Source organism: Hakea prostrata, chromosome 3 (assembly GCF_041222555.1).
Source record: "Hakea prostrata isolate BN-2017 chromosome 3, UWA_Hpros_2, whole genome shotgun sequence".
Lineage (NCBI taxonomy): Eukaryota > Viridiplantae > Streptophyta > Magnoliopsida > Proteales > Proteaceae > Hakea > Hakea prostrata.
Genome location: NC_142602.1, coordinates 66,120,314 through 66,141,997, shown reverse-complemented (window position 1 = coordinate 66,141,997; position 21,684 = coordinate 66,120,314). Strand labels below are relative to the sequence as shown.

Here is a 21,684-nt window from a genome sequence, read left to right as displayed (position 1 = left end):
TTCCAAATTCTGGTGGTTTTTCTATTTTTTAAAAATAAAAATTAGATTGAAAATGAATGCCAAACACTTCAAAGGAATGAGAAATATAAAAATAAAAAAAAAAACTGAGCTTACATATTCTGTACAAGATCATCTCAGATAGACATATCCAAATAACACTTCTCCACAATGAATTTGGAATAACATTAAAAACTTTATCCCAAGAGGAAAAGGGTATTTTCAGATAACTATAAATAGCATGACAAACAAGAACTACCAATTCCATCTCCTCCAGGCATCCATCTGTTTTGAATCTACAAGTCCCATTATCATTGGTAATCAGACAAAGAAACTAGAGGTGAGCATTCATCTTGCATTTTAGTTCACATAGGGAGAATGGATCACATAATTTGATTGAACAAGTGCAAAACCAACAACTTTGCTTCTTGAAAAAAGTGTCAATAAAATGAATATGTTCCGAGAGTAAATAACGATCTAAAACACATTCAATGCTGGCAGGGGGAACTGGCATTCAGTAGAAACCATATACTTGAGATGGCTAGCTCTGATTAGGATTAGCACCAGCTTCAGTCAGTAGTGATGTGATTTCTCCTTTCCGGTATAGTTTCACAGTATCTGTTCAAAGGAAGAAAACATCAAGAATAAAGGTGGAGTCTGCAACTATATGTAGACATCAGTTCACTAGAGTAAGTTGCAGGCAATGTCACCAATAACAGTTTTTGGAGTTCTATCATTAGTACAATATATGTTAAATATCAAGTTCTAAGCACAAACCACTTTATAATAATAATAATGAAGCATATCAACCAGTTACCTGTACAGCCCCCTATGTGCTTCCCACCTGAACAGAAAGAACATAAAAAAAAATCTGATCAGATTCTTTAAATAAAATCCATGCACCATAGACAATAATTTCTTGATGAACATGTCCACCCCTCCACTTCAATAACATATGCAGTTGAAGTCATGATCCAACAGAATAACAAATCATTCTTTTTATAAAAAAAGAAGCATAACCAAGTTTTGGTTGAAGAAATACCATGTGTACCAATATTGGGGTTTTAACATATGTATATGAAATTTAACTTTACCACTGTTATGGTTCAACAGCACCGGTAAATGATTTGTATAAAAAATAAGATAAAAATGTAACCATGCCAGTGGAGCTAAAACCTACCAGAGCTTTAATTTGGTAAGCAATGGAGAGGAAAAGTGTTTCAAGTAAATAGGCGGACATATACGTAAAATGGAGTTCTATAATTACTGTAAGGTGGGGGATACAAAGTGGTGAATTTCAATTTACAATTGTTTGCATCAAGGATTGACTTTAAGACCTTGGTGTATCATACTTGATTTACTTAGAGACATTCAAGAGCAGGCACCTTGGTGTATTCTTTTTGTTGAATGTTGTCTTAGTGAGTCAAAAGCAGGAAATATTGGCAAGTTAGAATCACGAAGATCAACCTTAGAATCAAAAGGTTTTAAGTTAGTGAAAAACAAATATGCGGAGTGCAACTTTAGTTATGATAGGATGAATAATGAGGTTATGAAATGGTCAAAAGGGAATCTCTCAAAGAAATCATTTAAGGTGATGGTTTCAATAATAAATTACACAGACAGAAAGGATTAAATTACATAGAAAATTAAAACAGGACTGCCAAGAAAACGGAGGTGCATCTGAAGTTGTATTATGGCTATTATCAACATATACCTTTATATTTCAAGAGAAAACTTTACAGGATATTTAGAAGACTAGCTCTAATGCATGGTGCAAAAGGTTGAGTTGTCAAAAAACATATTATAGATAAACTCAGCAGTTCAGATGAAGATGGAGAGATGGAGTGGATATGTTCTAGGCTAGTAGCCAATATGTATACAGCTAAGGCCCAGTCATTGAGGAGGTCAATAATATGGTGGTGTCCAGCATAAGAATGAGTGGTAAAGCTAGGAAGAAAAATAAGGACTTAACAAATCAGCTCTGACCTGGGAATACCTCCAAATTCCGATACATTTTAACTACGCGAAAGTCATTGAGGTGGAACAGCCATATGCAATGGAGACCTTTATATGCTCCACAGTGGAGGAATGATTTGATTCAGACTGATGGAGCTAAAAGAGGCCAAGGTAGATTTAACTCTAAGAAAAATAGTGAGGAAAGACATGCATAGCTTAGGCCTTTAAAAGGGCCTTGAAGAGAGCTAAGGAGGGTAAGAATCCATGTAGACAAACCCCATTTAGTTAGGAAAAGGCTGAGTTGAGCTGAATTCCCTAATTAAGGTAAGTAATAATAAGGAACTGAGTTGCTTTGCTCAGATAAAAAAATCCAATGTTTGCTGAATTTGTGTTCAGAACAAGAAATATATATCTGTTCCACAACACTAGACAGAAAATACTAAACAAACCCTTGCCAATTAAGGTCCTCCTGGGTGAACCCCATATAATAGACTATAATATAATAGTATTTTCCAGGAAACCTCATTTCCTGGGTTTTGAGATGATCAAGAGATTCCACCAAAACAGAGATGATCAACAGAAAGCAGAAAGCCTGGGCACATCAGGCATAGGGCAGAATGACTCAAAAAAGTTGCTTCCTCCCATTCCCTTCCTTTTTTTCTTCCCTTTGCTTTTGAGGTTCTGTGGCCCAACCATCTTGGTTCCCACCTCATTTATAATCCTCTCCTTCAACCTTCTCAAAATTTGTTGGTTACCAGATTTTTTTATTTGAGAAAAGGGGGGAGGTGGTGGTTTGGGACACAACAACTTCTGATATGTGCAGTTATAGCAACCAATTGAAGACTCAAAACCACATAAAATCCAATGCAAAGCACCAGCTAAGCCTTAACTATCTATGCTTTAGCTGCTGAACTAGAAGTCATCTTCAAGTATCTGAAGTGGCATACAACCATAAAGCCATAATAAAGAAAACTGAGACAATAATGTCCACTAAAATATGGTTTTGTGTTCACACTTCACAGCGTCAGAATGGGTATCATCAAAATACAGTATTGTGAGGGTATGGACAATTTACCCTTAATATTCCTTAAAAATGGAATTTTGAACTTTACTACCCCTTGTCCATACTGTACAACAAATATATCAGCTTGGTCGAGGTGTAAAACCACTATGTGCCATCCAATACAGGTGATAAGATACCGATACCTAGAACAGTGCACTCACAGTACAGGATATGCCCCATTCATCAAGGAACTGAAATCATTGTTCACCTAAATCATATGATCAAGAGATGACATACTTGGGCATGGGACATAATTGAAGTGACATGTTCAAGGAAGTTTACTATGAAGTTGGAGTGGCTAAAACAACAGATATACAGCCTCATACAACTCTTCATTAGAAAATCATGATGCGGTTAATATCAGAGTCATAGAAGCAACACCATTGTTGCAAAAAGTATGCTAAACCATCAAACCATAACTAAAACTACAACCGACAGTACAGGTCACCTATAATCAAAAACATAGCTGGATGATGTAGTTCCGGCCTGTTAGGCCACCACACATTCCAGACTGCACCAGATGATGAAGTAACTACTTGAACCCAAACTTAGGGAATCTTGATATCCATGAGGCATACCAGTGAAAGAGAGTGTTGGGGCCATATCAGAAATAACTGGTTTAACTACAATAGAGCTCACGATGATCATATCATTAGAAAACATCAAAAGAAGCTATACATGGGCTTCAGCAGTTCACCTTTCTGTCCGCCCCCACCCTCCACCCCATCTTCTTTTCTCATGGTGGATGGCAGTTCATCATGTTGGTTTGTTAAATAGATCAATGATAATGCAATATAACCATACTATATAATAGTAACATATTACTTTCATAACATGTCAAAGTAGATAATGGTAAGTGTTCAAAAGGTCTGATTACCGATAAAAACATTAGGGACAGTGTGTTGGCCGGTGAGCCTTTCCAACACCTTTTGTAGCTGTGGCCCTTGAGGACCTGAAAGAAAACAGATATACTTGTTCATATAACTCATTTATGGGAACCGATGATTTCAAATTACTCGATAATGAAGGAATGTCACGATTCAATTATGCTATGTTTTTCAACCAAGAAGAGTACAAATGCAATTTATCCCAAAGAAATAAGGAAAGAAGCTGATAAATGTATTAGTCTCCAACTTACAATTGAATTGAATCCATAATTGGCCTCCATTTCTCCTAAGTTAACCATACCATAATTAGATTGAGAAACTATGCTGTGTATTTTAAACTTTCTCTACTGGGCACTCAAAAGATAGGTTTGATACCCATCTTTTCCAAGAATTACAACTTGTTCAGAGACTTCAAACAATCAAAAAGTAGTTGCAACCCAGACGCTGTGATAGCGTTCCGCTTGCACATCTGGGGGCTCTAGCTATTAGTGAGAAGCATCCTGGCATCCATGACTTTACATTTCTACGGAGCCAATCTGTCAGTTTGAAGTTCTGAAATTTCATCTCTAATTTGTGAAAGATCAAGCAATTGCCAACTCTAGATTACCGAAAACAGAAAAAGAGAAACTAGAACAGATAAAAATGGAAATGAATTGATCTAAATAGAAAGATGAACTAATTTATCCGCCGGAGAAGAGGATACACCTACCTAGTTCGTCCAATTCGATAACAAGTGGCTCAACACCTAGTCGGTTGAACATTGACTTCACCTCCGAAGAATACCTTCCCAAAACAAATAACCCATCAGGTAATTCACCGCATTATGAAAGAAACAATTCCAAAACCTGAAAGGATAAAGGATAGAACAAAAAAAAAACAGCTCTGGTTTCGAACTCACGAGCACCAAGTCTTGGAATAGACGACGACTGGATTTTCTGATACGGTCTTCTTCACACTATCCTCTAAACGAGACCCAAAGGAAGCAGTCATCGATCGAATCACGGCAGGTCGAACACCGCAACTCCTTCCGCCATATATGCTGAGACATCGCTTTCCGCGACTGAAACTGTTAAAGCAAGGAGAAGAAAGAGAAGAAGTGTTGATTGGAAGAGAAGAGGATTTGTGATTGTGAGAAGAGGTAAATGCACATGCTCTGACTAGCGAAAGATGAACAGTTTCCGCCATGGAAGTTGAGGCTTCTCGTCACTAGCCTTATTATTCCAAACTCCAAAGAAACAAAAAATCAAAATTCTCTGATTTAAGATTTGGGATTTCGGTTTTTTCTTTTTTTTTTTTTTCTTTTCATAATACAAGATCTGGTGAGTTAGGATCCACAAATGGTTTTTTTTTTTTTCTCAAAGGATCCACAAATGTTGCGAATTTGCAGTTATAGTAAGACTAAAGAGACATCGACACGGAATTGGATGACCTTATCCCGTGAATGGTGGGTAGTCTAGGGATTTCCGTCACAGGAATACTGCTTGACGAGTAGAGTCTGGATCACTTCTCCGGCGATAATGTCTTTTCCTCGCGGTTTTTTATCACATAAATAAAGTGAGACTCGCCAAATAAATATTTAAAATTAATAAAAAATAAAAGGGTAAATATCAGTTACCTTCCCTCTTAGCTAGACAAATAGCACTTACACTCCCTCTAGTTGGATAATATCACTTACTTCCCTTTACCTAGCAAATATATCAAACACCTCCCCTTTGTTAACTTTCTGGTTAAATTTAACTTTTACTGTTAAATATTTTTCTAAAACCCCAAACTATCCTTGGCTAAAAATCTTTTTTTATTTTAAATCATAAATTATAGTAATCATCCTAACAGTTAAACTACTAAATTACCTTCAATTAAAATAATTATTAAGAACCTAAACACTATAGTTAAAACCTAAATCTTTAATTATTAAAAGTCCAACATACCTTTTTTTTTTTTTTTAAATTGTCAAACAATTAAAAAAACACGTACTACTATCAAGTAGAATTAAAAATGCAATTAAAAAAAAAAAAAGAAGGTATGATGATAAAATTAAACACGTACTACTATTTTGGGTATTTTTAATTGTTTGATAATTAAAAAAAAAAAAAAGGGTATGTTGGGCTTTTAATAATTTAATATAATTTGAATTTTAACTATGGTGTTTTGGTTTTAATAATTATTTTAATTGAGGGTGATTTAGTAGTTTAAGTCTTAGAGTGATTGCGGTAATTTAGGATTTAAAATAAAAAAGATTTTTAACTAAGGGTAGTTTGGGGTTTTAGAAAAATATTTAACGGTAAAAGTTAAATTTAACCGAGAAAGTTAATAGAGGGGAGGTGTTTGATGTATTTGCTAGGTAAGAGGGGAGGTAAGTGATATTATTCAACTAAGAGGGGGTGTAAGTGATATTTGTCCAACTAAGAGGGGAGGTAAGTGATATTTACCCAAAATAAAAACCCAATAGGCCGTAGAATCCGGATCACCACTCCTAATGGGCAGTAGAGAGTGCTTTCCCATGCTTTATGACCACAAATATATCAGAGACACTGTGTGGGTTCTATTTTTAATTTTTTTAAATAAATTTTCTCTTGCGTCCCTCTGTATTTGTGGTAGCATAAAGGAGGTGATCCAAATTCTGGGCCCCATCTTTATTTATGTCGAAAAACCATCGGAGAAGAACAGTGCCTAGAAGGTGATAAAACTCATAAAGGGAGAACAACGTGCTCCCGTGACAGTTTTTGACTACATAAATAAGGATGGGCCCACTAGGTAAATATTAAAAATTATATTTTTTTACATGAGCCCCCGTTTCAATTAGAAACTCGGCACACCCCGCTCAAAATTGAAACCTTATAAAGCCCCCTCCATACCTTTAGTTTCAAATTTTACTTTTATAATTTTACCTTCACTTGAAAATTTTGTTTGAAATCTTAAATAATTTTTATAAGAATTTTTTGGCATGAGCCCTCTTCACGTCTTAAGTGAAGGTACGTAGTTAATTGATAAAAGTCAAATAAATTTATTAATATGACCATATTGAGTTTATTTTAATTGGAGAAATTTTGCTCATTTAATCTAGGCTATGGTAATATGGTGACATTAAAAATATTATTTTTAAGGATTTTAAAATGAATATTAAAAATATTACTTAAGATTTTATATGAATTTATTAAGTATAATTAAAAAGTAAATTCATATTTATGTTAGAAGAAAATTGACGGTGTGAAGTGCGGAGCGGGGCTTTGTAAGATTTTGATTTTGAGAGAGGTGTGGAGTGTTTCCAATATAAACAGACGAGGCTCATGTAAGACTCTCTAGGAATAAATTTATCAAATAAGGGTAAATTTGTAAAATCAAGGTTAAAAGTAATAGAAACCTAACACTATTAAACTTAGAGATGTGCTTTGTAAGGTTTCAATTTTGAAGGGGTGCACTGAGTTTTCAATGGAAATGAATGGAGCTCATGTAAAAAGTTTAAAATTAATAAAAAATGAGAACCCAATGGACCCTACCCCTCTTTATGGTTGGTGGTGATCGAGGCTTAACAACGAATTAAATGATACAAGCGGATATATTTCGCCTTTCAAATGTGGCGTCTATGTCCTTTAGATGGTTTTAAGCAAGGTTTAAAATATCAATATGGAGTACTATATCGGTCCCATAATCTCAAGAAATATATTGTCTTGTACTAAATATTGTATCATACTAGCCAATGCATTTTAGTATAATTCAATAGAGAGACATATCGATATGCATTATATCGGTTGTATCCAATATAGGTATGTATCAACTAGTATCATATCTTATCATTAGATACTTAAAACCTTGGTTTTAAGACTTCAGCTCTACTATTTCTATCCTTTTATGTGATGTGAAGGTGTCCCTTTTCCTCCTCCCTTTCCTCCTTGAGAATATGATCCAACCTCATGATTCACTTTCCTCCCTGAGAATACGATCCAACTTCATGGTTCAGATCTCTCACCCCTAGGACCTGTGTTGGAGACAAATCTGAATTCCAACTTAAGCAGATTGAATCCAGACTCTCTATCCCGATGGGTAAAGAAATGTGTTACCCATACACTCCACCACATGTTTAGGGAGGAAACCCACCCTTACTCACCTATGATCCTCTTTATCAATTTTCAGAGGTGGGTTCCCTGAGAAAGCACAATCCTCTACCCTAATCCCAACTCGAGAATATCGGTGCACGAAATAATAACATGTACTCAGTCCACAATTTGTTTAGAGACTCTGAGACGTGGACCCTGGAACCTGACCTCTTTTAGAATCAAGCTATTTCTTTTGTTCTGGTCTGATTACTCCCAATTGAGAAAAGCAAAACCTTAGTTATGAAGATCTTATGATCAAATCACATTGATCCAAATAGTAAATTGGATAACTGAAGGAAAAAAAAGTTCACCAAATGCACAATGTAATTCTTTATATTTCTCATGTATAGTACACAACACACCGGAACCCATGCATCAGGGTTAAGATTTTGAGCATATAAGCACGACAAAATGTTGAAATCAAATTACAAGGAGCACAAAAGCAAGTACATGATTCAAATGCAAATTGCATTACATATACTGATATTCTTTGTCAATCGCTATCATCTTCCCCTGCAAAAAGAAAAAAAGTTGGAAGAAAAGAAAAGGAAATGACCAATCACAGCATCCTTTTTGGGAAGGATCATGGAGTTATAACTTTCCTCTCTCCCATCTCCTTAAGATCAGTAAGGGAATCATTCTATACTATAAAAGAACTGGGGAATGCTTCTTCCAACTGGGAAACAGGGAGAAAAGAATAAGGGAAACGTAAAGAAGAAGCCTCCTTTTCTTCTGGTGAAAGAATGGATCAAGTTTGACGGCTCACAATATACAGATTGTCCGCAATGCACCACCACAAAAAGAGGAAGGGGTGGAAGGAGGGATTTGGAAGGGCATATAATTTTGGTGGCTGGATTTCCTCAGATTCTTATCAAAGTAGCTTGCTGGTCCGACGCTTTGATGGCCCTCCAGGAAATAGCTTCATTATCCAGCCCAAGACCCTCTCTACGACCTGTTTGACGGGTGAAAAAAAAATTCATGTTTAAAAATTATAAGAATAATAATAGTAATAATGAGAACAGCAAGCTCAACAAACTCCGACCAAATTTACAATGCATACATGGAATAGGCATCCACACATCTCATTAATTCTTAAGTGTGAAGAGTTCCTCATGCAACCCAATGAACCTACAGGCACCTATGTGGCTATGTAGACCTCAACTCCCAAGAGAACAAAGCATTGATGGGTTAGTAAGAATTTTGCAATGAAATCATTACTGCTACAATATCACTGGATTCAGTAGAGGGCAATGGTCAGTCATCAGTGATTTCTTTAGATGAATAAGTTGGGTTTGTACGGTCAATGCCCAAAACAGATGCCCACATAGGCTAAGCGAATTGAGCACCCATTTCATCTATATAACAAGATAATTGTGACTATATGATGCAAAAAAGCGAAGCACTAAACACATTCTGCCCATGAGTTTCGTTTCGCATTTTCCAAAATGGGAAAATTTCGGTGGAAATTTCGCAAGTTTCGATGGAATTTTGTTCTATGCCCCAAACCCCCCTGGGTTTCCTTGGTCTAGTTCAAAGGCTCCATCCCTCGCCACTCCCTTACCCTTTGGAGAGTTCACAACCAAGCTATCCCCACCCAATCTTTCCTCACTAGCCGCCATGTCCCAGTCAACCCCAACTGCATCCTCTGCTGGAACGACTTGGAAAACATTGATCACCTCTTCTTCTCTTGCCCTTTCTCTAGATCTATCTGGAGAAAAGCCCTTGCTTCTATTTGGCCCTGTTCGAGGCGCTCCTATGGGTTTGCGCGTGATTGGTCTTTGATGGTGAAAAACTTTTCAGGCTCTTCCATTTGTGATCGGATTGGTAAGCTTGTTTTCTGTGCCTCTATTGCCCACATTTGGTGGGAGCGTAATCTCAGGAGATGGACGTCCAAATCTCGCTCTATTGACTTGATTTGGAAAGCCATCTATTTTGATGTTTCCTCTAGAATGTTAGCTACCCCCCATCCCCCTATTGATGATACCCCAAGGAACAGATTCATTGTTATCTCCTGGGGTCTCAGCTCTTCTTTTTGGCCTTCCTCTTAAAGGCCTTGTATCATTGTTTCCGTTCTTTTAATATAATTATTTATTCATCCAAAAAAAAATCAATGTTAGCTTAAACCAGACAGTGGTTCTGAGTTGATTTCTCATGCTTGAGAAGAGGTATGTTGTAAATGGAAGAATCCGAATTCAGGGGGCAACAGTAATTATCCCTAAATAAATATAAAAAACAAACCAAGTTTGGAATCTGTCCATTATGAATACTTGCTGGGCAGCAGCTCCATAGTATATTTGGGCCTTCTCTTCGAGATGCATGCCTTTGTCTCTGCGTAAGGGTTTTATGATAACAATGGCAGGACGCTAAGTTACTGGATTGCAAACTAAAGAGAAGAAAACTAGTGTGGTATGAAAATGAGGGGGGAGAGGTAAAACTTGGAAAGGAAAAATAAGTAAATAAAAAAAGCAAATAAAAGTAAATAAATAAAGGACAAAGTCGAATATGAATACAATGGAAGGGCATTGGAGGGTATGATGGAAAGCTAAAAAAGGAAGTAAATGAAGACGAGTCACTAAAGGTTAGAACAAAAATACAGAATAACATAAAATAGAGAATTCTGGAAATAAGGCCTAAATATGCTAAAGAATAAAGTAACAGAGGTAGAATAAGGGGTAATCTTGGAACAAAAAGAAAATAAAGGGTAGGCTACAATTTAATAAAAAGGGGAAGGGTAGTTTGGAAAATGAAGAAAAGGCTAATAAAAATGGGAATCATGGGTAACGAATAGTTGATCTCCTACTTAGAGTCTCATTATGTTGGACCAGAGAGCAACAGTAGAGGAAGGCAATGTGAGTTGAAATGGACAGTGGAAGTCATGGTGACTTCAGCAAAGGAAGGGCATGACAATGATGACGATAACTTAGACAAAAGAGAAATGTGACTTCAAATGATCTCAAGTATGGGAGTTGGGTTTCAGTTGGTGGGAGATTCCCCCCCCCCCCCCCCCCCCCAACCCCCTTTCCCTCCCTTCCAGTGCTGCTATTCTGGAACCAAACAGTCACAGAAGACAGAGGAAAGAGAAGAACAATGGGAAGAGAAAGAGACAGGAAAGGAATGCAAGAGGATCCAGGAAGGAGATTGATCCTTCAGCTCTATTACCAATGGAGGGCCAGTTAGGAGAAGAGGGAAAGCTGGCAAGAATCAGAGTGCAAGGGAGAGAGAACTCTCATAAGGAAAGGGATTTTTTTCTGATGGGCAAGAACTAGAGTTGCAAGGGGTGTGGCAAAGAAAAGTGCCCACACCCCACCTCACAGGCTTCGACCAAACTCAAACTTCAACTCAACCATGGGGAGTTGATAATGTATAAAGAGGCTAAAGACTAATTCTCTAACTAGGAAACTACTAAAATTATCGTCTTACGTTTCCTACCGAATATAGAATAAACTCCCTAAAATCTCACTGTAACCAAATAGGCAGACACTCAAACTGGACTCAGCTGATTTCCATTTGGATGCCCAAATGGGTTTGGGTCAGTCCAAGGCAGTGTATCTGCACAAATGTTGAATAAAATAGTACTAAATAATCACCTTAAATAATTTTAAATTCAAATACTCAAAAAGATCCATTAATCTTCATACAAATCATTCCTTCTGAAAACAGAATCATAATGATAACCAGGAAAACAATCAACTTTATCAGAACTCATGCTCAACAAATTTGTTGAACCAAATAACTATACCCAGTGATAATTTAAGTACAGTAAGAGATGGTACCTCATCCCCTTCATCAACGAACACTGTGTTCACTGTCGTTGTATGTGGATCAGATTGTCTTGCAGGGACGTTCTCACTTACCATACTTTGGGCAATTAAGAGCTCTAACCTCTGAGTCTGAACCTCCAGCTTTTGTGACAGCTCCTTATTTAAATCCTTTAAAAAATCAAGGAAAAAATGTGAGACAACACAAGTAAATATAACCAAATCTTCTAATTAATGATTCAGTAATAAATACCATTTTGACACACAGAAAAGGAAGAAAAAAAAGACGTGCTCTCTTTCCAGTATGATATTCTTTACCATGTGGAAAAAGAAAAAAACAAAAAAGGTACTTCAAATAAAATATTAAATAAGTGAGAACATATCTGAATTATGAAGTACAAATGAAGCAACTATTTTCTCTTGTAGGGAGAAAAGGAGGAGGGAGAGGTACTACACTCCTTTCAAAGGATAAGCATAGTCTGGATGAGTTAGCAGGACACATCAATTCACTGCACAAGGAATCTGATGAATAAGTGGCTCAGTTATCTGGATCTCTCTTTTATAGCCCTGAAAGTTCCACCATACTACTGGATGTATAGGAATTCCCATAAATGATTCGGTAACTAACTATGGCACCGTGTAGAACCCAAGCAGAACTGAACCAGCCTCACTTGGACAGTTGGACCAACTGGACCATGTGAAACCAGACCAACAAGTCTTCTAGAAGGGCTAAAAAAGAGAAAAGATACTATTCATGTGAACAGTGATTCAGCCCTTATTTTGCCTTTGTTAAGGATCCTACAAGATCCTGGAAACCAAGACCAGAACATGTGAAGAACTTTTACAGGACTGAAAGATCTTGTTTAGTTACAACTTTTATGGCATTCCTAGCTTCTAACTTTCTATCTTAGTATTCAAGCATGTAGCTGATCTACAAAGCCTAGTACTTTCTAAAAGTTAGTTTCATTTTTGGGATCAGTGTTTCTGTATTCTATGCAATTTGGAGAGCAAGTGAACCACCCACCCCACAACCAACAAACCCCCCCCCCCCAAAAAAAAAAAAAAAAACCCTAACGAATTATTGATTAATGGAGCTTTCGTTCAAGTTAAAATCTTGACTTCACATGGGTGACAAGAAGGTCTAGGGCCTTGTTGTGAGAGCTAAACACCTAGGAGCTAGGGAGCTTTGTGTTCAACTGCTAAAATCCTTGGGCTCAAGGAGCGACTGAGAGCTAAATCTATCTCAACTTTTATTCTTCTTTTTCCTTCACTTTCCTGTTTGAATTAACCCGAAAAGAAGACCAGAATCTGCAGCTACTATTGTGAAGGGAACTTAAAGGCTGTTGTGAATCTGCAAGCATTGAATTGCTGCTGTTATAAGACCAAAAGTTGAAGAACTTCACTCCCTAGCTACTGCTGCTGCTGCTATTCCTTACATTAAATTGAAACTTGCTATTTTCAGTCCATCCCCATGATTGAGCATCCAACCAACACTTCAATCTCAAATTTGCAGCAGCATTTCTTCAACTAGTTGGCTACACACTTACACCGTCTGATTGAATTTCTCTTAGAAATCTAATTCTGTCTTAGTTCTGATTTTTCCAACTTGTGGTTCAATGGGGCAAACTCATCATTGATTTTAACTTCACATTATAGCATGCACATTATCACTATATGAACCATGTGTGAATGACGATGCGATTCTGAGAAATAGTCTCCAATAAATTTCCAATTGAAAGTTTCAGTATTAAGTGGTTAATGCAAGATCCTGGGGTTTGTAAGTGAAACTACCTTCAGCTTGGAACTTTGAGAGGTTTCATTTGCCAAAGCTTGCATTAACTCTTCCTTCTCCAATGCTAACTGCAACCAAACTATATTTGTAAGTATTGTAATTAAACATAGCCATTGTATATAGCCCATTTATCTACCATTACAATTCAATGAAAAGACATGGTTCCAAAACCAGCTGATTTGACCAACAAAAATTCGAGCATGAAGGAAAGACTTATCATTGCTTCGGTCATTACCTCGGAAATCAATGAATTAATGTTATTGACCATCTTCAGCTGATCCGGAGGAATAGCCACAGCCAAAGCTGAGGGATCAAATTCAATATTTTGAGGCACCAATGGGGAAGTCAAGGTTCCTCTCAAGGAAACAGATGCAGTGTCTTGCATTTCAAATTGTGAAGTGCTTGTGCCAGCACCACTATTTTCACCAATATCTGAAGCATTAATGTCATCACCTGCGTGAAAAGCCAAGCATGATAAAAATTGAAAATTGAAGGATTCTCAGAAATTTAATAAAACCCAAGCATTTGCCACCAGTGATTTGGCAAGATAAATGATAGCATACTGGCAACAAAGTAGGAAAGACAACCATTTTATTCACCCTAAAAAACCCAAAAAACAAACAAAGGAAAACATGCATAAAGATAGGAGGAGGAACATATTTTTAAAGTAACGGCAGTCCCTAAACTGGGTTTCTGTATCTTAGATCAGGGATGGGATATCTAGCATACGGGCCTTTGATCACTTGAGTTCAAAGCGCATTGGGCCTCTTTAATGGACCTTGAGTGGGCTACAAAGGCAGCATACAGAATTAGAATTAACTACCTAGTTTTTATTGTTTGAGTCTGAACCAGTTGAACATTAGTTTAAATCAAGTTAGGACTAGCTGAGTCAATTAAAGTAAGGGTAAGTAAGCCTTTTCCTAGTATTGTAAATAGGCTTCACACCCTCCATGCATGAGCTGAAAGGGTATGGTTATTTTGGCATTAAAATTTCAATTCTAGTTCCATTAGAACTTGTAATTGGCTGTTTAAGCCCTGTAATCAATGCCTCATTTTGGACGAAAACATACAGATTGGGGGAAATTAGCAAAGTGCTTCTCTTTCCTCTTTTGTGAGAGCGTGATCTAGTTTTTAGAGTCAAGATTAAAGTTTCTTGCTGCTTAAGTCCAGCTACCTGGGTTGTCTGATGTAGCCTCAATAGGATGAGGGCCAAATTCCAGGATCGATTAGGAAATCAACAGCCAAATTAGGGTTTCTAAAACGCCGTGGCTAGGGTTTCTATGCTGTTTCAGGGTATTTAGGGCTTGTAGGGTGGGCAAAAAGGGTTCAGCTACAGGGTGTATGCTTAGGGTATTGAAACAAGACTCTTGTGTTCAGATTCAGATACAATTTCCTTGAGATAGGGTTTCAAGAAAAGTAGGTTTCGGAAATCAGGGTTTTTAGAGGGTAATTAGGGCTAGGATTAGGGTCGAGTGTTAGATGAGGAATGGGGGTTGTGCTTCTAGAAAGGGATGAGATTTGGTGAAAAGAATGAGGGAGTATGGATTTTAGAGGTTTTGGGGAAGAAGAAGATGTGCTGCAGGCAAGGAAGGAGGGGCAAGAGCTAAGGTGCGGAGATAGGAGGTGGGGAAGGGCAGGGATGAGCAATTACTGATTTCAGGGGCTAGAGATGAGGTATTGCTGAAGAAAAGCACCAAACCAAGTTGCTGCAGGATGTTCCTGCGCTGGATAATCCCAGAAACCCTAGTTGAGCTTTCAACCTCTGCTGTAACTCCTCTTCAATATTTTATACATCAAAACTGATTTCTTACAAGCATTAGGCTGTGTATTAATACTTGATAGTCCTATCCAAAGACTCCTACTAGGATTTAACTTCAAAACAAAACAAAAAAAGGCTTCTATTTAAAATACGATTGCTAATTAACCTAACATAGACTGACTCAAATAACAAAATAAAATTAGATCTGGACTCCTAGAAAATTACTGATCATCATTAGGTCTTGCTGGCACGAGTAGATCTGCCCCAAAATTACCAGAATACCCCTGGAGCTGAACTGCAAGGCAATGTCGTAGGCTGCTGGTCCTGAATCATCGTAGGCATTTAAAGTCCCAGGTGGTTTCAGATTTTGGTGTTTAAAGTCCAAGAGTTATCTTGTGTTTCTGAATTTTTTCTTCCATTCCATCAGCAAAGCTTCTCCATTGAAGAACATGATCAACTGCAAGGTAAGTTGCAGACCAAACTCATCTCCACCCCCCCCCCCCTTTTTTTTTTTTTTTTAAGTTTCTTGATCATCCAAAACCCTCCTTTTTCTCAAATTTTTGGATTCCCCAAGGAACCCAAATTTCAAGTTATATCTACATCAATCTAACCATCAGAGTTGCTAACCTTTTTTTTTGAGGTAGGTAGTTTTGCTATATCTTGGAGCATCATCCTCATATATCATCCCGCAAGTTCAATCCAAGTTTCAAGACAGCCAAATCATGAGACCCTATTTCTTCGTTAACCCATCTGATTCCCTAAAACTTTGTGATATTCAAGAAACCTACCTTTACCCGACAAATTGGCTTCAAATTCAGTACAAGACTGTTTTATTTCTTGCTACAGTGACTGTTTTAGCAAGTAAAGAACTTTTCCAATTTTATACAATGCAAGCTTACATGGTAGTCGTTCCTTCTTCCTTGAGGGATCTTGCATTTCCTGTTCTCGTTTACTCATTCTGTGACCACAGACCGCTCTTCTTCTTTTTTTTGTTCTTTTTCATTTTATGATTCTCAGCTTTTGAACTGTTAATCACAACAGGTAAGATGGCATTCCCTATTTCTTAGTAACAAACTGAGCAGATAAGCTCATAAGCCATGTCATTTCACCACTGCATCAGACCTGATCTGTACCATGTTTCTCAAATGCAGCCTCAGATCCAATGGAATGGAGAACTTTTGAATGAGGTGGCTGATGTCTGATGATTTAGCATAATGTTGATTGACCAAGATTGTGCTTTGGAGATCATGGTTCATGTTCCCCTGAAATTCAGGTTTCAGGGAAAAACGAAGTGAAACATATGGGAAGTTATTGAAGTGTTGGATCTAGATTGAGCTTGGTTGAATTTATGACCGCAACCAGCTGAGTCGGCTTGTTTTGACAATTTCATAGATCTCATTTCCACAGACTCCGTTGTTTCGACCATCTCAAGCTTCGTAGTGGCATTTTCGAAAAAAAACCTCCATTTTCCTCGCAAATCCCACCATTCCTTTGTGATTCTTCCTCCCATTTGCTGTATTAAGGTGTATGAAAGCTCATTTGAAGAAAGGTATGTGTTCTTCCCCAAATCTTGAATTTTTGAAAGGTTGACCCATCAATACATGTTAGTTTTTCTTCATTCAATATATATTTAGTTTAGGGGCTTGATCTATGAATTCATGTAGTTCAATTTTCATTTTTATTTTTAGAGTAGTCTCAAGTTAAAAAATAATAATTTCCATATAAAGTATTTTGAACAAAAGTACTACTTAAACATGATGGATGACATTCACCTTAGTTTATAAATCATCTTGTTTGTCATGGAATGTTGATTGTATTAAATATTTAAAGCACATTAGATTACAACTCCTTTTATTTGTCAGAATGAATTACATGTCTCTCAATTAATACAATATCATGAGTACTTTTATTGATTTTTGGGAAATTTTCAGCACCACTCCTTGAGTTACCTCCTAATATTAATGCCACCCCCAGAGTTATTCAATTTATCAATCAAAGCTCCCATACTAACACCGTTAGTCTCAGTTAGTTTTTATTTATCCATTTCCAATATTACCCCAACATTATAAACGAAGAAGATGGCAAAGGAGAGGGAAAAAATTCATGGGAGAACAGAAATTATGAAGATGCAAGAATGGAAGAAGAAGGATGGTTGCAGATGGTAAAGGAAGACGAAGACAAATCGAGCATAGAGTTTTTCATTCAAGGGTATTCTTGTCTTTTAAAAAGTTTACTTGCTTACACTAGAACTAACTTATTGCATTACAGCAGGGGGTGTCATTGATATATTTTACCCCTAAAAGGGATCTAATTGATAAATTGGGAAAAACTTAGGGGGTGGCATTCATTTTAGAGGGTAACTTAGGGGGTGGCGCTGAAAATTTCCCTTGAGTTTTTATGCAAAATACCTCTTCCATTGTGTTACTTATGCCTTAAATAGCATGTATACAAAAACCCAAGTTAAAAAACCAATAGATCAGCCGAAACTTCCATGCGGAAGTACCTGGTTTTGACCGAGATGGCCGAAATTCCAGCCATATCTCAATTTCGAGGCTGGTCAAATGATGTGAACCAAATTCTAGGGTTTAGCTTGTAGGGATGTTGTCCTAGATTTGGGCTCACTCCAAAATCCTCTCTCAGGGAACCAGCAATTTTCTAAGGCTATATAGGCATGTATTAAGAGATTTCTTGGAGGAATTAGGGTTTAAGATGATAAGGTAATAACCTAGAAGGGTTCTTAGGACCAAAGGAAATTGGGTTTTAGGGTTTGCCACTATGCTGTAATGGCAGTTTCAGATCTGGGAATGGGTTTAGCTTTGAGTTTAAGGGGTTTTAGGGTTGCAGATGAAAGGGATCAGGGTTTGGTTGCTGCTGTAGTGTAATTCCAGGTTAGGGTTTATAGGTTTTGGTCTTTGGAATGGGATTTGATGGCTTTGGTTGGTCTTGAGGAGGGCTGTGGTTGGTGCTTTGTAATTTCAAGTTGATTTTAATAGGTTTGGGTCAATCCTATTTGGTTTAGGATGGGTTTGAAGTCTTTGAAGAGTCCCACTGGGGTTAGGATGTTTGGAATGGGGTGGGGTTGGGATCAAGTGTCGGTGAGGTGATTGGAGTTGGGGTAGGAGAGATATAGGAGTTCTAATGAAACTAGAGTTCAGGGTTTCTAGAGGTTGAACATGAATTGCAGAAAATTTGTAAACCTAATGGATGAGGGCTTGATGGCAAAACTAGGAGTAGGACTAGGGTAAGGGAAGGGGTGGAATCCAACTAGAAGAGGGAGCAGTGGTTAGGGGTTGGAGATATAAGTGTTCTAAAGGGAAGAGGGCTGGTGCTGCCACAGGGAGAAGGGAGGGGTTAGGGGTGCTTGCGGGTAGGTTAGGAGAAGGGGAAAGAGGTTGGGGTTGATGATCACTTAATTGAAGGTGATTAACACCTTAATGGCTGCTGCACTTGAAGAAGAATGCTGAAATTGAAGAAGATGAACTCTCAAATCAGCCATGGCTCTCCCAAGAAAGCCACGACTTTACTTTGTCTCCAAACTCTTAGTTTGTTTTTCAATTCAACTTCCCAAACACAGAGTAAGGAGGCTTTATTTATAGCCTCAAAAAGAAACAAAATAAGAATCAAACTAGGAAACCTAATTGACTTCAAACTGATTTTCTAATTCTAATTTAGGACTCTAACTTGACTAACAACATCTCACATAAGTAAGGACTCTATCATAACTTACTATTGAGTATCGCAAGATTCAATTAAGATTCTAAGAGTAGATATAGGGTCCTAATAAAAAGTATACTTAAATTAAGGGATCCAACCACAACTAGGAATCACACCTACACAAGGACTCTGCAATAACTCACAAAATACAATCCAAATGAGAAAATAAAAATGGATCTAGGGTCCAGACAAAACAAACTAGACTCCATGGGACCAAGAAATTGGAAAAATTACCAAAATACCTCTAGTTGGAAATAGGAGCTTGGGGAAGTAAACCTAGGCCCTGTAGAACCCTCTGGAAACAGTTTACATCACCGAAGTCGGCCTCAAAACCAATATCTCGAACCTTGTTGGAGTTTTTTTTTTATATTTTATTATTTATTTAATTTTTGGGGGTGAGTTCAGATGTGTTGTACTACAGAATTTAGTGCTTTCAGAGCTATAGCAGCCATTGTGCTTACTCCTTTTGCATGGTCTTGTATCCATCATCATATCATTAATCACTATTGTATCTCCACTCTGAAACTTTTTCCCATCTCTATTGATAAAATTGCTAGTTATGTAACCGTAGCACGATAAGGGAGTCACCAGTCATGTTTATCTTTTGTAACTCTATTTTGACTTAAGTGTTGGCTGGTACAGTAGTACACACATTCTATCACACAGACCTTATCTCCCATTATTCTCTTCCCTCTTTGTCCAATCTTCCTTCTGCTCTACTCTTTACCAAGCACTGGGTTACAGGTTCTAGGATTGCTAACATGTTATAGAATATAATTGTAATATTGTAATTTGTAACAATTTGAGAAGGTTGTGCTTGGTGTGCTGGTCAAATTTTCACTTGCTGAACACTTGGTCGTAGGTTCAAGTTCTGGAAAAGGCCTCTCTGGGAACAGGGATAAGGCTATGTACAAGCCTGGTGCAGTGGGTATGGCCTCTGAATATTATAACAATGATTATAATTTGACAGTACAATGGCATTTATATAACTATAGTATAATCATTATCAAGTAATTAACTCAATTTGAAAGCCCAAAACTACAAAATGAGAGGTTCTCACATTTGTCGCACCTGAAGAGTGCATGTTGATGTATTTTCCCACTATGAAAACTCAAATGCAAACCATAAAATGCTACCAAATAGTATCCTTCACTATACCAGTTTAACTCACTCAAAATCCTGCAAGGACTAGTATATTTAGATCTTACCCAGGACTCGGTGTTTATCCTGCACTAACCAAATACCTGTCTAAAAAACTAGATATCATAACAGATGCCCCTTTGTGTTTTCCTTTTTTCTTGACGGCCAGCCAGCCACTGGGGGGGGTGTTTGAGAAGAGAGAGGGAGGATAAATATGCATACCTATGCCCTCTGTAGAAGTTGACGCGTCTTTTGTAGTACTGGGTGTCTTCCTGGCATCCACAGACTTTTCAACTGTAGATGCTTTTCGTAGCTTAGATTGCAGTATCTTTTTTTCTGCATATGATAAGTAAAATCAACGGAGTAAATACTAAACAGAGAAGAAAACTTCATTCACGTATACAATGCAAAGTCTAGAAAGACTTGACATAGACATGAAATGACAAATAACATGTTTCCAGTCTCCATAGACATTATGCCTGATGATAAGAGAATAATGTAGGCAATGTCATAAATCATCATCAATAGCCATAACTATAAGTGTTCACAAAAGATTATTCTGAAGGAAATAACAAAAACCAAACTTGAGTTGGTTGCAATAGCACTGGCGTGTTGTTTGACTAATCACATGATATGAAGCCATACCTTCTTGCAGAGAACCTATCGTCGACTGCAAATCCTGGCGCTCTTTTTCCAAACTAGACACTTTCTTTCTGTAGGGGATACAGAACCAAGGTTCTTCAGGACACTGGACATTAAAAGAAACCAAGGAGAAAAGAACACAAACCAATATAAAAAAAATGTATGGGAAAACATATTAACTGTCATGTGGGTGAAAACCAACATCACTCCCAACACACACACCCCCCCCCCCCCCCACACACACACAAAACAAAAATCCCCTTGTTAAGGCTACTTATAATAGTGTCAGAGAAGAATATTTAAAGTAATATGCTTGGTTGGAATAGAGAACAAAATTTGAAGTATTACAATGACCAAGAACCTGCAGCAGGAGACATCCTCTTGCAAATGGGATTCAGAAAGAAATAAAAGAAAATAAATAGACATTAATTGGTTAATCAAGAGTGGTGCTATAGAGTATACACCTACAAGGTGCAGCTTGTGGGTTTTAGGGTGTTGACATAAATAAAGTGGGCTCTACTAGGAAAATGGAAAAGGCTTTGGGATGCTTAGTTCGGTGACAAGAGCTCTCTGAGAAGAGGTTATTGCAGCCAAGTCTGCTTGAAGCAAGAAGGATGGGATGTGTCACCACCCATACTGGTCCCCAAACTAGTACAAACAATAAACCAGCTTGCAGTTTCAGATTTCAGAGGCACCTGATCCTCAAATCCATGAGTTTCCCCATCATCATGTCAAATAACCTCAAATTTTAGATTCGCTACTTCATTTTAAGAACATCATGTTGATTCTTTCACAAACTATCATCCAAAAGAAAGCCTAAGATGGGAGAAGCAGAAGTTTTTCCACCCTCTTGCAGAGTGTTAAATTTTGAACAGTTGTAGC

The 21,684-nt window shown here is 37.4% G+C and overlaps 2 protein-coding genes across 2 annotated transcripts in view; both read right to left on the bottom strand.

The window, feature by feature from the left end:
- Window positions 1-124: 124 nt before the first annotated feature.
- Window positions 125-5,243, bottom strand: GRXC5 (Glutaredoxin family protein). The gene is made up of 5 exons (XM_089150724.1): window positions 4,802-5,243; window positions 4,613-4,686; window positions 3,894-3,968; window positions 815-841; window positions 125-615 (listed from the first exon to the last, which is right to left on the bottom strand). The coding sequence occupies exons 1-5, from the start codon at window positions 5,086-5,088 to the stop codon at window positions 539-541; spliced, it is 540 nt and encodes a 179-aa protein (XP_089006850.1). The 5' UTR covers window positions 5,089-5,243; the 3' UTR covers window positions 125-538.
- A 2,935-nt stretch (window positions 5,244-8,178) lies between these two features.
- Window positions 8,179-21,684, bottom strand: part of LOC149022797 (protein BLISTER-like) — a 57,864-nt gene continuing 44,358 nt past the window's right edge. Inside the window, exons 8-13 of the mRNA XM_089150723.1 lie at window positions 20,806-20,873; window positions 20,383-20,496; window positions 13,783-14,000; window positions 13,547-13,615; window positions 11,771-11,926; window positions 8,179-8,949 (exon numbers count right to left, since the gene is read on the bottom strand). Coding sequence (XP_089006849.1) covers window positions 8,869-8,949; window positions 11,771-11,926; window positions 13,547-13,615; window positions 13,783-14,000; window positions 20,383-20,496; window positions 20,806-20,873 — 706 coding nt within the window. The 3' untranslated portion in view covers window positions 8,179-8,868. The remainder of the gene's footprint in view (window positions 8,950-11,770; window positions 11,927-13,546; window positions 13,616-13,782; window positions 14,001-20,382; window positions 20,497-20,805; window positions 20,874-21,684) is intronic.

Bases quoted from the DNA above. Each gene is read 5' to 3' on its own strand.
- GRXC5 (XM_089150724.1), bottom strand. From the start codon at position 5,088: ATGGCGGAAACTGTTCATCTTTCGCTAGTCAGAGCATGTGCATTTACC. The intron at 842-3,893 runs GTAATCAGACCT...CTTTCTGTTCAG, and splicing joins TGTCCCTAATGTTTTTATCG to GTGGGAAGCACATAGGGGGC. The intron at 616-814 runs GTAACTGGTTGA...TCCTTTGAACAG, and splicing joins GCACATAGGGGGCTGTACAG to ATACTGTGAAACTATACCGG.